The sequence below is a fragment of the Solea solea genome, chromosome 18 (genome assembly GCF_958295425.1).
Source record: "Solea solea chromosome 18, fSolSol10.1, whole genome shotgun sequence".
Classification (NCBI taxonomy): domain Eukaryota; kingdom Metazoa; phylum Chordata; class Actinopteri; order Pleuronectiformes; family Soleidae; genus Solea; species Solea solea.
Window position 1 is genome coordinate 8,635,001 of NC_081151.1, and position 12,947 is coordinate 8,647,947.

Sequence of the window (12,947 nt, forward strand, 5' to 3'; positions counted from 1 at the left end):
TGTGTGGTATTACTTGATGTGATTTCAAACGTAATCAGTATTTTTCTTATTTCAACCAAATGTTATTTTTTTTGAACATTTAATTTGGTATTTTGTTGTAAATCTTGTACATTTTATTCTGGCTGTTCATTAAAACAACTTTCATAGAAACATTTTTTAAAAGTTTTTGTACTTTGTAGGAGTCCAATGTTCTATAAAGTCAGTATACATTTTCCCCAAAACGTTTTTATGCGACGAATTGTATAACGAGAGCGGAACAGAAGACGTGCGCTATGTGCCTGGGGACGATGTTTGAGACGGACCCATTGAGGAAGTTGTTCGCAAACAGCGCGTTTTAGTTGTGTACATGCGTATCGAGCAGTTCACAAACGCTTCTCTTTTGCTGTAAAGCAAATAAAGGTTAGTGAGTTTATTATACAACAATAATATCACATTGTTGTGTTCGCTGTGGAACAATGTCTGTACTGATATCAACAAAACTACTGGACTGACCTGTATCATAGTGTCAAGAGCCTATTAGCTTAGCTCACCACCTGACATTGTTAACTGTTATTACGTAGGGCTATTTTATTATTTTGTTTGGTTGATAAAACACTATAAGTCTTTACAGTCTTGCTCATAAATATACTCACTTAATGTTTCTTATTCAAGTAAACGTCTTACGGCAGCTATCTAACTTAAACCTCAACAAACCCGGCGTTGAACGTAGTTGTGCACTGTTTTTAAAGCCTGGCTTTTTTAAAAGTGAAATAGCCACCTTGATAGTTATTGCCTTTCGTTATGTTGGATAAATGTAGCCGCTCTCAAACGACATGTTCTATTTCTGCTATTTACCTTACAGTTGCCATTGTAGCTGCTGTGGAAGGTCTACCATGGAGAAAGAAACCCCCGCTAAAAAGGCTGCAGCCCCTTCTGTGTCGCAGATCAACGCAGATTATGTCACTCAGGTAATCTACACTTTACATGCACACTACACCCATGAGTGTTGAAATAACTCTTCCATGTCTTTTCAAGTGCTGTGACATTAGTCGCTAAAGAGAATCTGAACTGTACATTTTTTAGGAGATACTACATGGTTGTTATTAGACCTTCACTAGTGCAGTACATGTTAAAACATTTTTGCCAGTATCTCTTGCATATCTTATCCACATACATTGGAGCAATTCACCTGCCAAGTTTGAAGCCTGTGAAATTACCCTAGAAAGACAGACAGAAGTTACTTGCATTTATACATGAATGTTTTCCAAATGTACACTATCCTGTAACACTTGTTTAATGTTGTATTATTGTTTCAGTTGGCCAATAAATACTGGGCTCCCCATGCAAAGAATAAACTACCATTTGACCCCAAGGTGAGGTATTTTCATTGCAATATCTTAAAGATGTCAATGTGTATCATTTTTGTAGGAAGTGGACATATTTTGTTTACTCATAATTTCTAATAGTTTACCAATCAAAGAACCCAAGTTAAACAGATTAATTTGTTTGCCTAAACTCCATATGTCTGTTTGTTTAGGTGATGGAAGATGTTTATAAAAATGAAATTCTCGAGGCCAAGTAAGTAAATGCCAAATTACATTTTTAGCTTTGAGTGCCTTTTAAAAATCAAATTTACAGTTTTTGTCTTTCTTGTGTGTTTTCAGATTTTCCATCAGAAAAATCATGCTGCTTGAGTTCAGGTGAAATATCTCTCTTTCTTAAATTTGCTCTACTTACTAAGTAGCCACTAAAATAAAAGGAGAGAAAGCAGCATTTGGTGAATGGATATGTATTTGTCATTTATTTGCAATCCATCTTATCCTTTCAGCCAGTACCTTGAGAACTACCTGTGGGTGAACTACACTCCAGAGGGATCCAGCAACGCTTTCCTCATGTCCATTTGTTGCATTGTCAATGAGAAGTTCAGAGAGAATGTCCCAGCTTGGGAGGTACAAAAAAAATCAATTACTTATTTAGGATTAGACAAATTGTCATGTCATGTTAAACACCATCTTTTTTCTTTTGTATATATCAGGTGTTCAAGAAGGAACCCAGCCACTTCCCTTTCTTTTTCAAGTGTGTGATGGAAGCTGTTTTGGCAGGTGAGGAAGCTGGCCTCACCCTGAAGGAACAAACTGTGCTGCTGGTCTTTCTGGACCACTGCTTCAACAGTCTGGTAAGCACCACTGTGCTGATATCTAATGTTTGGACTAACCTAATGGTGAATTATTACATTTTGGCATTTCTGTTGGGCATTTTTCCATTGTAAGCAGGATAAATGAGCATGTTCATGTACGTGCAGCAAGTACAACGATTACTGAAAGTCTGCATCTTATATTCTTAACATCACATCTAAATGATTTAAAATAATATGGTGTAGGTAGTTTATATAGGTGTAATATATATATATAACCTTTGTAATATAAACCACACCAGATGAATTTCTTTCATTTTTATATATTTACTTGTTCATGTAAATCTGGGTTGTGATTGGGTTCCATTTTAGTTAGGACAGATAACTGTTATTACGTATTTAATTATAAATCTAGGGTATTAGAATGATCATTTCAATAATCGGTGTTTTTTGTCTGTTAACAGTATTGCACATTGTTATTCGGGCATGGAAGTGTTTGTTGTTTCTAATGTCCACTAGGTGGCAGTCCTAGACTAGTCAGTTTAATTTGTTTCAACTTGCACCCATCTGTATCCTCCATAGCTGCATTTAAACCACAGGGAAGCTCTGCAGATGTTTCACTTTGAAATCTGCTGTGATAGCCTGCTGCACTTTGATTGTATCATATAAAGGCATCTAAATATTTTAGTTGCAGGCTTTTATTATAGGATGAAGTGTAATAAAAAATCTGTCATAGGTAGTACATTTTGATATCTCCCTCCTCACTCCTCTCCCCCTCTCTTGTTCTCTCTCCCAGGAGGTAGATTTGATCAGAGAGCAGGTGCAGCAGCTCATCTCTCTACCCATGTGGCTGTGCCTCTTACCAGTAAGATGCCAACCTATTAGCTTTATTCAGTTTTTTGCTGTTGATTATTGGCATGTATGATGATGTATCATGTATGATGACGATGTTTTATTATGTCAATGGTAATAATTGCTTTCTTGGTGTGAGGGAGATCTTTAAATTAATTTCGAATACTGATTTTGTTTTCAGTCCAGACTTCAACATGAGCTGAAGAAAGTTCCAAAGCTGCAGAAATTCTGGAATCTAATAAAGAAGAAGTTTGAAAAAATGGATGCTGATGCAGCTGAGCAGTAATTTTTGTCCCCTTGCTGTTCAGATTTATACATTTTAGGAAATCATATTTCTAAGCAGTCTCTGATTTTTTTTTTTATGTTTTGTGTCTTTCTCAGGGCAACAAAAGAAAGGACCTTTCTCTCGGCTCTCATTAAAAAATTCCTTGGTGTTCTTGCCTCAATTCCACCATCAGGTAAAGCTCTTATTTCCCTCAGGATCTCTGTGTTATTGTATCCAATGACTTAACATGGAACGTTGTTAGCAACAATATCTGGGTTGTATTTTAATAAGAAAAAATACATCCATGGTTTTGAATTCCTCTTCATAATTCTGATTAAAATTTACTATCCTGAGTTACTGCAAAGATGTCCTTGCAAGTTCTCTTGTTACCATTCCCAGCATGATAAATGTGCTTAGGCTTTAAAGCTTAGAGCTTAGAGAGAGCACATCTCTTCAACTCAGGGCCGCGGTAGCAGTGTGAAACACAATATTACCTCTTTCATCACAATTTCTGTTCCATCTCTCCCTCCTTCTAAGTTGTGCAGCCACCGAAGGAGCATGTGGTCCAGCTGCCATGGAGCCACCGGCACTGACTACTATATTGTAATCTAGACTGACACAGAGACCCCCCACCTGAATGCTAAAAACAGAATATGTGCATCTGTGTGTTTAGGTAGAATTCAAAACCGACAATCTAGATTATGATCTAAACCCCAGCGGGAGTCTCATCACTCTGATACTTGCTGCATGTATCTACTTTAAATGCATACGCACCAGCACACGCACACCGACATGCTTAATGAGGGCTGAGGTCCCAGCATGCTGCTGTGCTGGCATTGCAGTATCTCATCGTGAGGCTCACGCACTCAGCATGACAACATGGTGGGTGTTGTCCACATGCGTTTGCGTCCCTCATGTCCTTGGTGATAACTACACAACCTCCCTTCTACTGCTACATGGCTCCGCTCTATATCTTTTTTTAGCATCACATGTTCATATCGTTATGTCTACATGTCTGTCAGATTGTATCTGTCTTTGACAACATGAATTCTCTGATGTAAAGTGAAGTGCTCACCTCTGTGGTCTTTGTTCCTTTTCCATAGGGCCTGTATCCATGGACAAAGTACATTATTGTGAGCGATTCATTGAACTCATGATTGACTTAGAGGTAAGCCATCACCTACAATTCCATAATCTTACTAAATAAATATGTTTTTGTGTCCTTTTAACCTTCTCTTACTCGTAATGGTAACATTAAGATATGATGCACACCTAAACTGTCACTGTATGTGTGCATTAGAGGAGTCGAGGTTTGCGGTGTAAATGCTTAATCGTATTATCTTGATGAACGAAGTGGTGTGGACATCTGATTCTGCAGAGCTCATTTGCCTTTTGTCCTTCATGTTTATAGCTTACTCAGGTCAACAGGCAGTGGATGAATGTCCAGTCTCAGCTCCACCCAATGCGTCACTGTCATTGCTGTCTGCAAAGCTATGCAGGATTTGAAACAGGAGTCTTTGATCAGAGCAAGAGAGGTTATTTTCAGCCCAACAGCCTGGCTTTTGACATGTGGTTTAAGGTGTAGAGTGAGGTGCAGTGTCCGCTTGATGAAATGTTAAGATCTGAGAGAAACGTCTTTATGTTTAAAGGAACTGTAGGCTCACTATTTCTTATATGCTTAATTCACTATCAAATGTCTTACTGGCTGTTGACTACAAATCTGCTGTCCTAAATGTTTTTAGGTAAAATGCAGCGTTGGTAATGCTGGTGTTTAAGACCGGTGTTAACTAGATTTGCATATATTTAATAATACTTGCAGCTCCTCTGACCATATTCACTTGGATCTGTTTTCATGTCTGAGATTCAGTGTAAGACTTGTGATTCTGTGGGCCATGGATTGGTAAACACCGGTAACCTCTAAATTGCTTCATTCAAAAGAAATAATAATCAATAGGCACACTTTTCATGTAGTTGGCTATCTGAAATGAAGGCACGATGTCGCAAAACATTGATGCTGCCTTTGCAATTCTGCCGCTACGAGCAAGCAAGCCAAATAGATTTCATCTGGCTGTCTGCTGACAGGCCAGCCTTGGTGTTCCTGGCAGCAGCTAGTGGTCGGCAAGCTGACCGTCTCCAGAGACATCTCCTGTCCCTTAGCACTATCCTTTTACAAAGCCTCAGTTGCCTGAAATCCATACTTCCTCTCTCTAATGACCACCTGAAAATGAATGCTGGGGAAAAATATCCTCTTTTTTTTATGCCTCTTCTCTACTGGCTGTCACAACTGTGCTAAGATCAAAGATGGCTGTGGTGTATAAAGGTATCTGTTCTTTCAGCGTTTAGGTATGACTGCAGTTGCTGCCTTTTTGAAGAGTCGTTACCAATTAAATGAATAATGGATTTTTTGGGGGGGGGGTTCAGTATTTGATGCTCAATTTCTTTTTTTCCTCAGAGCACTTATTCTCTTATAGGCTTTACAATGTAATAGACTCCTTTTTTGCTGTGTACACCACTCACATTCTCACTTGGGCTCTCTGCCTTTCAACCAAAGCGCATTTGTCATCTCATTTTGACAGATTTTCAATGCTTTTGCCTTCATGTCATGTTTTCTGCACTACATCAAGTAACAATTCGTCGCTGAGCTAGTTTTATTCCTGTTTTCTTCACATCTGACTGTCAGTTCACTGTGTTGTTTTCCTCTCTGTCATGTGTTTTTAAGCAACCTCAAGACAAGAAAAGATTATTGATCAATAGGATTTATAGATAATCATGGTCCAGATTCTGGGAACTGTGGTTGTTGTTGGATGAATTGATTATTTTGACTCCCTGAGAGAGGTGTCGGTTTATATGATACCACATCCATTTTTCCTTGATGAGAGGCGTCATCTAAATTTAGTTCAAAATGAAATTGGTCTTTGGACTTTGTATCATCCTCAGTTATTTTGTTTTGTTTTACAGCTTTTTTTCTTTTTACCTTTCCCTCCTTTATATGAAATGCATTGTTGCATATTGTTGTCGTTCTGTTAACCACAGCTGTAAGACTGTAGTCTAAGCATACATTTTCTGTAATTCTAGGCCCTGCTTCCCACCAGACGTTGGTTTAATACAGTGATGGATGACTCTCATTTGGTGGTAAGATGCCATCTGTCCAGCCTCACCCAGAGAGAGAAGGAGGGACACCTCTTCTGCCAGGTAGAATACACACACACAAAGAATGTATGCATTTATAGTCTTTGCATGCACATGCACCTAGGGATGCAACTCATTTCACTATTTACCATTGTTTAGCTCAGCTACAGTGAGTGTTTCTGGTTAATTACTGCAGATGCAACTGTCAGACTGCAGGTTGAATGCCAGTATGGTGCAACTCCAAGATCAGTTATGCAGAACTATGGCCCACACTCCAGCATAGTAGTAGTACCATTTATGCTTTTTGCCACTCAAAATTAAATAACTACATAGCCACACTGTCTAAACAAGCCATTCCCAAGCTAAAAATGCTGCATCCCATTTCAAAGTCTAAAAATTGTGTGTGGGCCACCAACACCTTAAATGACAACTGCGATTAATGCACAAGGATCAAACACTTCCGGTCATATTATGTATTTCTAATGATTTCAAAAGTATTGTGTTCAACATTGGGATTCCATTATAAATAAATTAGCCCATCTGCGTTTTGTAAATTGCCGCATGGCTGCTGAGACAGGAGGTGCATAGTGGAGCTGCTTCAGTTGCACCAGTGCAGGTGACTTAACTGGCACAGCTGTAGCAAGGTGTTTAATCACAATCTGCTCTTTTGAAACTGCTGCTGCTGCTCGCTCAGTCTGTTACTGTGCAGCTAAAAAAACTATGGAGTTTGAAATTGCTTCTATGTGTGATCTGTAGAATCCACCAAGGAAACAATACTGTTTTTACAGTTTCATTATTATTTACTTTAATTTTAATTAATGGCAAACCTAAGACCGATCAAGGTCATTAAAAATATGTAGAAGACATTATTTGTCATGTATTCTCTTGCGTCATTGTGCCACAAAACTGTTCAAGTCAGTAACAACTATCAGTTTGAAAGAGTGACACCCATGACAGTTAACAGTCTGTAATTAAAAAATAGGTGTAACTTTATTGTTACCTAGATTGATTCTACAGATCGCACACAGACAGTGCTTTCAAACTGCCCATCTGCAATTTTCACCAAGTTCATCAATTAAATCCCCCTGATGTGTGAGCTGTAGCAGCAATTTCCTCAAAGTCCAGTCTAAAGAGCAAACTATTGACAAGACGCCAGACTACACCTGCACTGCTACTGCAGAATTCATCTCTGTCTCCAACAGCTGAGTGCCTCAACCAATAAAATGCAGATGTGTTCATTCTTTTAAGTAACATGTGGTCCCCACGTGACAGCTTGTAGGAAGTGCTGGTATGCAACAAAACTCAGCCTGCCTAGAAATTGAAGATATTGTTAAACAATAGTACCTACATTTAAAAGTGTTCATCATTAAATTGCCCATAAACATTTATTCTTAGTTTGTATTGACCTCTTGTGGCCCACCTGCATTACCTTGCCCACACCTTGGAGATAACTGGTGGCTCAAATTATTTAATGAAACACAGAGCTGGTACAGTAGTGTATCAAACACAGCCACAGGTCCTTGAAAACCATGAAAGTTGGTGAATTTCAAAATAAAAGTGAATTTCAAAAATAAGTTTTTGAAACTCGCCCTAAATAGACATGGGTCATTGAAAGTGCTTGAATTTTAAGGAAGTTAAGTTGAAATAAGGTAAATGTCTCCCGTCGCTGGTATACCCTTGTTTGTTACGACGTCAGCTACATTCGTTGCTTGATGTACGTTGACTAGGTCTAGTCATAAGTGACGTTAGATTCCATGCAGAACAATAAGCGAGTAATGTTAAGCACATTCGGTCCTTGAATTTGAGTGAATTGGTCCTGGAAAGACCTTTAAAAGTGCTTGATGTCAACCAAGGTGTGCGAATCCTGGTTGTCGTTGTAAAACTGTGGGTTTTTCCTTAGACAATAATGTATATTCGTTGCATCCCTACATGCACCTTGAGATCACACTCGCCCCCGTTCTCATTTAAAAGGATGGAAGTGATGGAAGTGTTGTTATAATGCTATAATGCTATTGTTTCATCTTCATAGTTGTTGGACATGCTGAAGTTCTACACAGGCTTTGAGATCAATGACCAGACAGGAAATGCCCTTACACAGAAAGAGATGACTTCCCTGCACTATGACAAAATCATCTCCCTGCAGGTAAAGATGTGAAAAAGGCAACAGAAGTTACTGTCTGATGATGTTTTTTTTTTTTTTTAATCGACTTCAAAAGAATTACATTATTCTCGTGTGTTGCATCATATTAACATTTCATGTCCTGGTCTGTTAATATAAGTAATATTATTGTGACATCAGTGTTTTGCTCTTTGCTTCTGTCTTGCAGAGGGCAGCCTTTGCTCACTTTCCAGAGTTGCAAGACTTTGCTCTGTCAAATGTAGCTTCAGTAGACACTCGGGAATCCCTGACCAAATTCTTTGGGCAGCTCAGGTAAATGATAACATCTAAAATGAATATTGTGAATGGAGATTATGTTGGGAGGTTATGCATGATTTGGAGTGTTTAACCGTACAATTAATTTTTACGAATAAAACGGCCTTGGATACAGAATGAGTACAAAAAGACTGATGACTGAAGTCTCAGTGACATGTATCCAGTGACTATACCCTTATTGGTCCTATATTGCAGTACAGCATCAGCAGTACCCTTTGTTGCTTGACTTCCTTGCTAAATGGCAGCAAGTGAGCCCTTAAACAGGCAGCTGGTACCAGCCAGAGAGAGAGAGGCACGCCTCATTACTTTAATCGATTTGCAGTGGCTTGAGAAGAAACTCTTTGAACAGCTTTGTTTGTCAGATAATATTAGCTTGCTAAAGAGCCAAAAAGGACCACCCTCGCTTTTATCCACTAAACCAGTGTGTGGTTTTCCTAGGATAAAAGACGTTCATTTATTGGTGATTTCTGATTGCTTATTTTCTCGCCTTTCTTGGCTTTCGATATCATTATTTTTTTAATTACTGACACAAGCTCTTTCAAAGGTCTTAAAGCCATGACATTTTGACTCTTTGAGGCACTTGACTGACTGACTCATTATGTCTTTATTAGTGCAGAAGTGTTATGTCATGTATATTTGTCATAATTGCTCCGAGATGCCATGTTGGAACAACACAAATTTCCTCTTAGCAGTTCATGTTTCTATCACCCTCACCTCTTTTTAACTTGTGTTGTGGATTATAAATGCTTAAACTGCACACCAAGTTACTTTAAGTCAGGCAGAGGGGTATGAGCCGAACTGAGCTGAATCAGGTGCAGACTTTAGCTCAAACATTTCATCCTTTTCTGAAAGCTCTGCTCCTTTTCCCAGAATTAGGGTTTTGAATATAGTCGGAAATGCATTGTTCCCTGCTCCACAACTGTCACCAAAGAAGCTCCTGGGTAACTCACAATATGCCAATCAGAATTATCAAGGCCCTTTTCATCCAAACATCTAATACTAATACCAGTTTATTCCAGCTGCAATACCCATGGGCTTAGCTCCCAGTCACCAGCAATGCTGAATTTATCTGCTAAGTCCCCCAAACACACAAACACAGCCTGTCCACACATATATACAAACCTATTCTTTTACATACAAACATGCACACATGGAGGCATCTTCTAGTTGCAAAAAAACATACTGAGTGTCATTTCAGACCAAAATTATGCACCTATGCACCGGATGAACATTATTCATCACGTTGTGAAATGTAGAAACTTTTGGTAAGATGTGTGTTTTTCATTCTGTTAATTAGTTATTTAAGCATGAGGATATTATCTGACCAAGAAAATGAAATATGCTGAAAATATAATTTCAAAAAATTACTATTTTTCTTTTTTTTTTAATGTCAAAAAGAGGCCTCATGAGGTTTTTCATGTTGTCACGTGTTTGTTGCATGTATTCAAGTCTCTCTGCTAAAGTGATGAAAATACACACATAACTACCACATTTTACGTTTAATGACTTGGCTAAAATCTAAACAAGGGTCCGGTTATAGAAATAAATAACTGATGACCAGTTACTATTAAGTTCACATCTTTAAATTGCCCTGCCTGTGGCTCAGCTGTCAGTCATGACCTGGTCCAGTCATCTTTATTACCCAGCGTGAGGAGTTGTTGTGCTGCTGTTATTTTGTTGCTAAGGGAAGGAATGTCCACATGACCTATGCCAGGTCATCCAGTGAGCCACCAAACTGCAGCATTGGCAGAAATGCTATCCCATTGGCCAAGCATGGCATCACAACAAGCAAAATGCGTGCAGATACACTGATATAGTCGGTCAGTGCCACGTGCCGCTGTGCAGGCCTGTCACAATGTGTCCAGTCCCTGTCCCTTGCAATGTACCAGACCCTGCCTGTGTCACAGTGTGTCAGCCTCATTAACACAGGTCTGTATGCAGAGAGCCACACCTCAGACGTTCAAAAGAAAGATGGGCTTTGATTTACATAATCCTGTCGCATCAGTGCACCTCAACCTCTTTTCACACACGCTAACAGTGCTGGATTGCAAGTCTTTGTGCCATCATGATAACAAGCATAAATAATTTCATTGGGCTCTGCATCAACAGCTGCCACCATTTACAAGATTTTTCTCACAGGTTCAAGTAGAGTTGTTGAATCATGTTCTTTGTTCAGTAGTAAGTTGTTTGTGTGATTGTCATCCCTACTCTGGAGTATTTCCTGATTTATATCATTTGCACATGGTACTTTTCTTGCTTACACACAACATGTTCATTTCATCTTTCTGTCCAGCCCCAATATGCTCCACCAGGTGGCTTCGTACCTGTGTCTGCTGCCAGAGCTGTCTGAAGGGCAAAACACCACCTATGAGAGGGAGGTTCTCCTTGAGCTGTTGGTTAGTGGCATTTTTATTGTTTTGTACATTTGAGTTTTTAAGCGATCATGACAAATTTGTGTCTTTGTTTTTAGTCTGTTGTGTTTAAAAATGTCAAATGCACCATGTAAACCAGTAGCCTCTCAAAGGAGTAGCTCATATCGTCAGTTATATAATGCAGTTATACAGTAGCTGTGTCTCGGTGAGTAGAGCAGGTCATCTTCCATCTGTAAGGTTGGGGTTTGATCCCTGGCTCCTCTGGTCTTCATGCTGATGTGTCCCTGATAAAGACATAACCCAAAATTGCTCCTGGCCACTGTGCCGACAGTATGAGTGGCTGTGACTGGTGTGTGGTCAAAAAGGCCCTGCATATAGATATATATACTCATATATATGAGAATATGTATCTCAACCAATGTTTAATGCCTCAGCCCTTCAAGAACAGACTGTAAAGAGATTGTTTCAAGGGAATGAAGTAATACCTCGTGTACAGTTTGCTTGTCAACAAGCAATATAAAAGATGTATAATTGTTTTTGGTGCACCCCTTTTTAAACAATGTTGGCGAACAGATATTTTCCAGTAACTGGCCAGTCAGCAGCAGTCTGCAACATAATAGGTTTTGTATTTCTTACTTTATATAATCGTTAATTAAATAACTTGACCTTAGAATACATATAGGATTGCCTCTCCACTGCGTCTCTTGAATTTGCCCTCTAATCCAATTACTGCTTTATGTGAGCATTTGTGTGACCTAGGGTGAGTTGGAGACAGTGCTGATGAGATAAAAAGCCTGTTTATTTATATATTTATTACCTTTCTTATTCACTGGTTAAGCTCTCTGGTTTCCCATCTATTGTTTATTTAATTTCCAATTTTTTTTTTTTTTAAACCCCTCCAGAATCTATTGGACCCTTGTCCTCAGTCCTCTTGTTATCAGTCTCCCAAACACACACTCTTGCATGTGTTGTAGACCTCTTCATCATAGTGGGCTATTCAAGGCTCTCCTGCAGTTATTCATAATTACCCTCTCAGACCTCCCCTGGTCCTTTTTGAGAACCCAGTGCAGAATAACTGATTCATAATTATGTGATTGGATTGCTGTAAAGGACAAAGCCAGGGTCTCATTTGTGTGGGCCTCAGGTTACCCCAACAACCAATATCCCTGACCAGGTGGGTTAAACAGGAACGGGCCACAGAACCAGAACTGTGCCTCATGATTACACAAATCATGCATGCTGCAAACAGTCATAAATGTGCTTAAGGTGGATGAGGTAGCACTGCTTTTACACCAGTGCTAGTGTTTGGCTCATTTAGGCTTTTTATTTCCTCTGGTGTTTCAGATGAGCTGGTTTGTATTCAGCAGCAGATATCATTCTCCTTGACAAAGTAAATAATTAATGTAATGTGACTTTTACCAGAAGGGCACAGATACAATGCCGGTGCTAGAGTCACAGACTAATGCAATAAAATAGAAAGATACCCGCACAACAGAATAATAATTCTTTATCTTATTAGCAGTGTTCTACGAAACTATTTAAAATGAATATCCACATGAAGAATATCCAAATTATGTTTAACTGAGCATCGTAGCTACAGAATTACACCTGTATTTGCTAAATTCATAAAATGTAATTGTGATTGAACAGAATGTGTTTACAGATAATTCCTGGTGAGATTCTGTTACTTTTCACCAAATATCTGTTCATCTTTTCAGGCCTTCCATGCGTAAGCACATTAGGACCCATTGTGAGCTGCTGGTATACCAGAATATGCAGTAT

At 38.9% G+C, this 12,947-nt stretch overlaps 1 protein-coding gene across 2 annotated transcripts in view; it reads left to right on the forward strand.

Moving 5' to 3' along the window:
• Positions 1 to 278: 278 nt before the first annotated feature.
• The window catches only part of aqr (aquarius intron-binding spliceosomal factor), a 43,176-nt gene continuing 30,507 nt past the window's right edge, over positions 279 to 12,947 (forward strand). Inside the window, exons 1-15 of one of the 2 annotated variants that reach the window (XM_058615276.1) lie at positions 279 to 399; positions 842 to 947; positions 1,296 to 1,352; positions 1,517 to 1,557; positions 1,644 to 1,679; positions 1,808 to 1,928; positions 2,015 to 2,155; positions 2,910 to 2,978; positions 3,147 to 3,247; positions 3,347 to 3,423; positions 4,334 to 4,398; positions 6,306 to 6,422; positions 8,389 to 8,502; positions 8,687 to 8,790; positions 11,087 to 11,189. In XM_058615276.1, coding sequence (XP_058471259.1) covers positions 873 to 947; positions 1,296 to 1,352; positions 1,517 to 1,557; positions 1,644 to 1,679; positions 1,808 to 1,928; positions 2,015 to 2,155; positions 2,910 to 2,978; positions 3,147 to 3,247; positions 3,347 to 3,423; positions 4,334 to 4,398; positions 6,306 to 6,422; positions 8,389 to 8,502; positions 8,687 to 8,790; positions 11,087 to 11,189 — 1,221 coding nt within the window. In that variant the 5' untranslated portion in view covers positions 279 to 399; positions 842 to 872. The remainder of the gene's footprint in view (positions 400 to 841; positions 948 to 1,295; positions 1,353 to 1,516; positions 1,558 to 1,643; positions 1,680 to 1,807; positions 1,929 to 2,014; positions 2,156 to 2,909; positions 2,979 to 3,146; positions 3,248 to 3,346; positions 3,424 to 4,333; positions 4,399 to 6,305; positions 6,423 to 8,388; positions 8,503 to 8,686; positions 8,791 to 11,086; positions 11,190 to 12,947) is intronic. The other variant, XM_058615275.1, reaches the window with a different exon arrangement.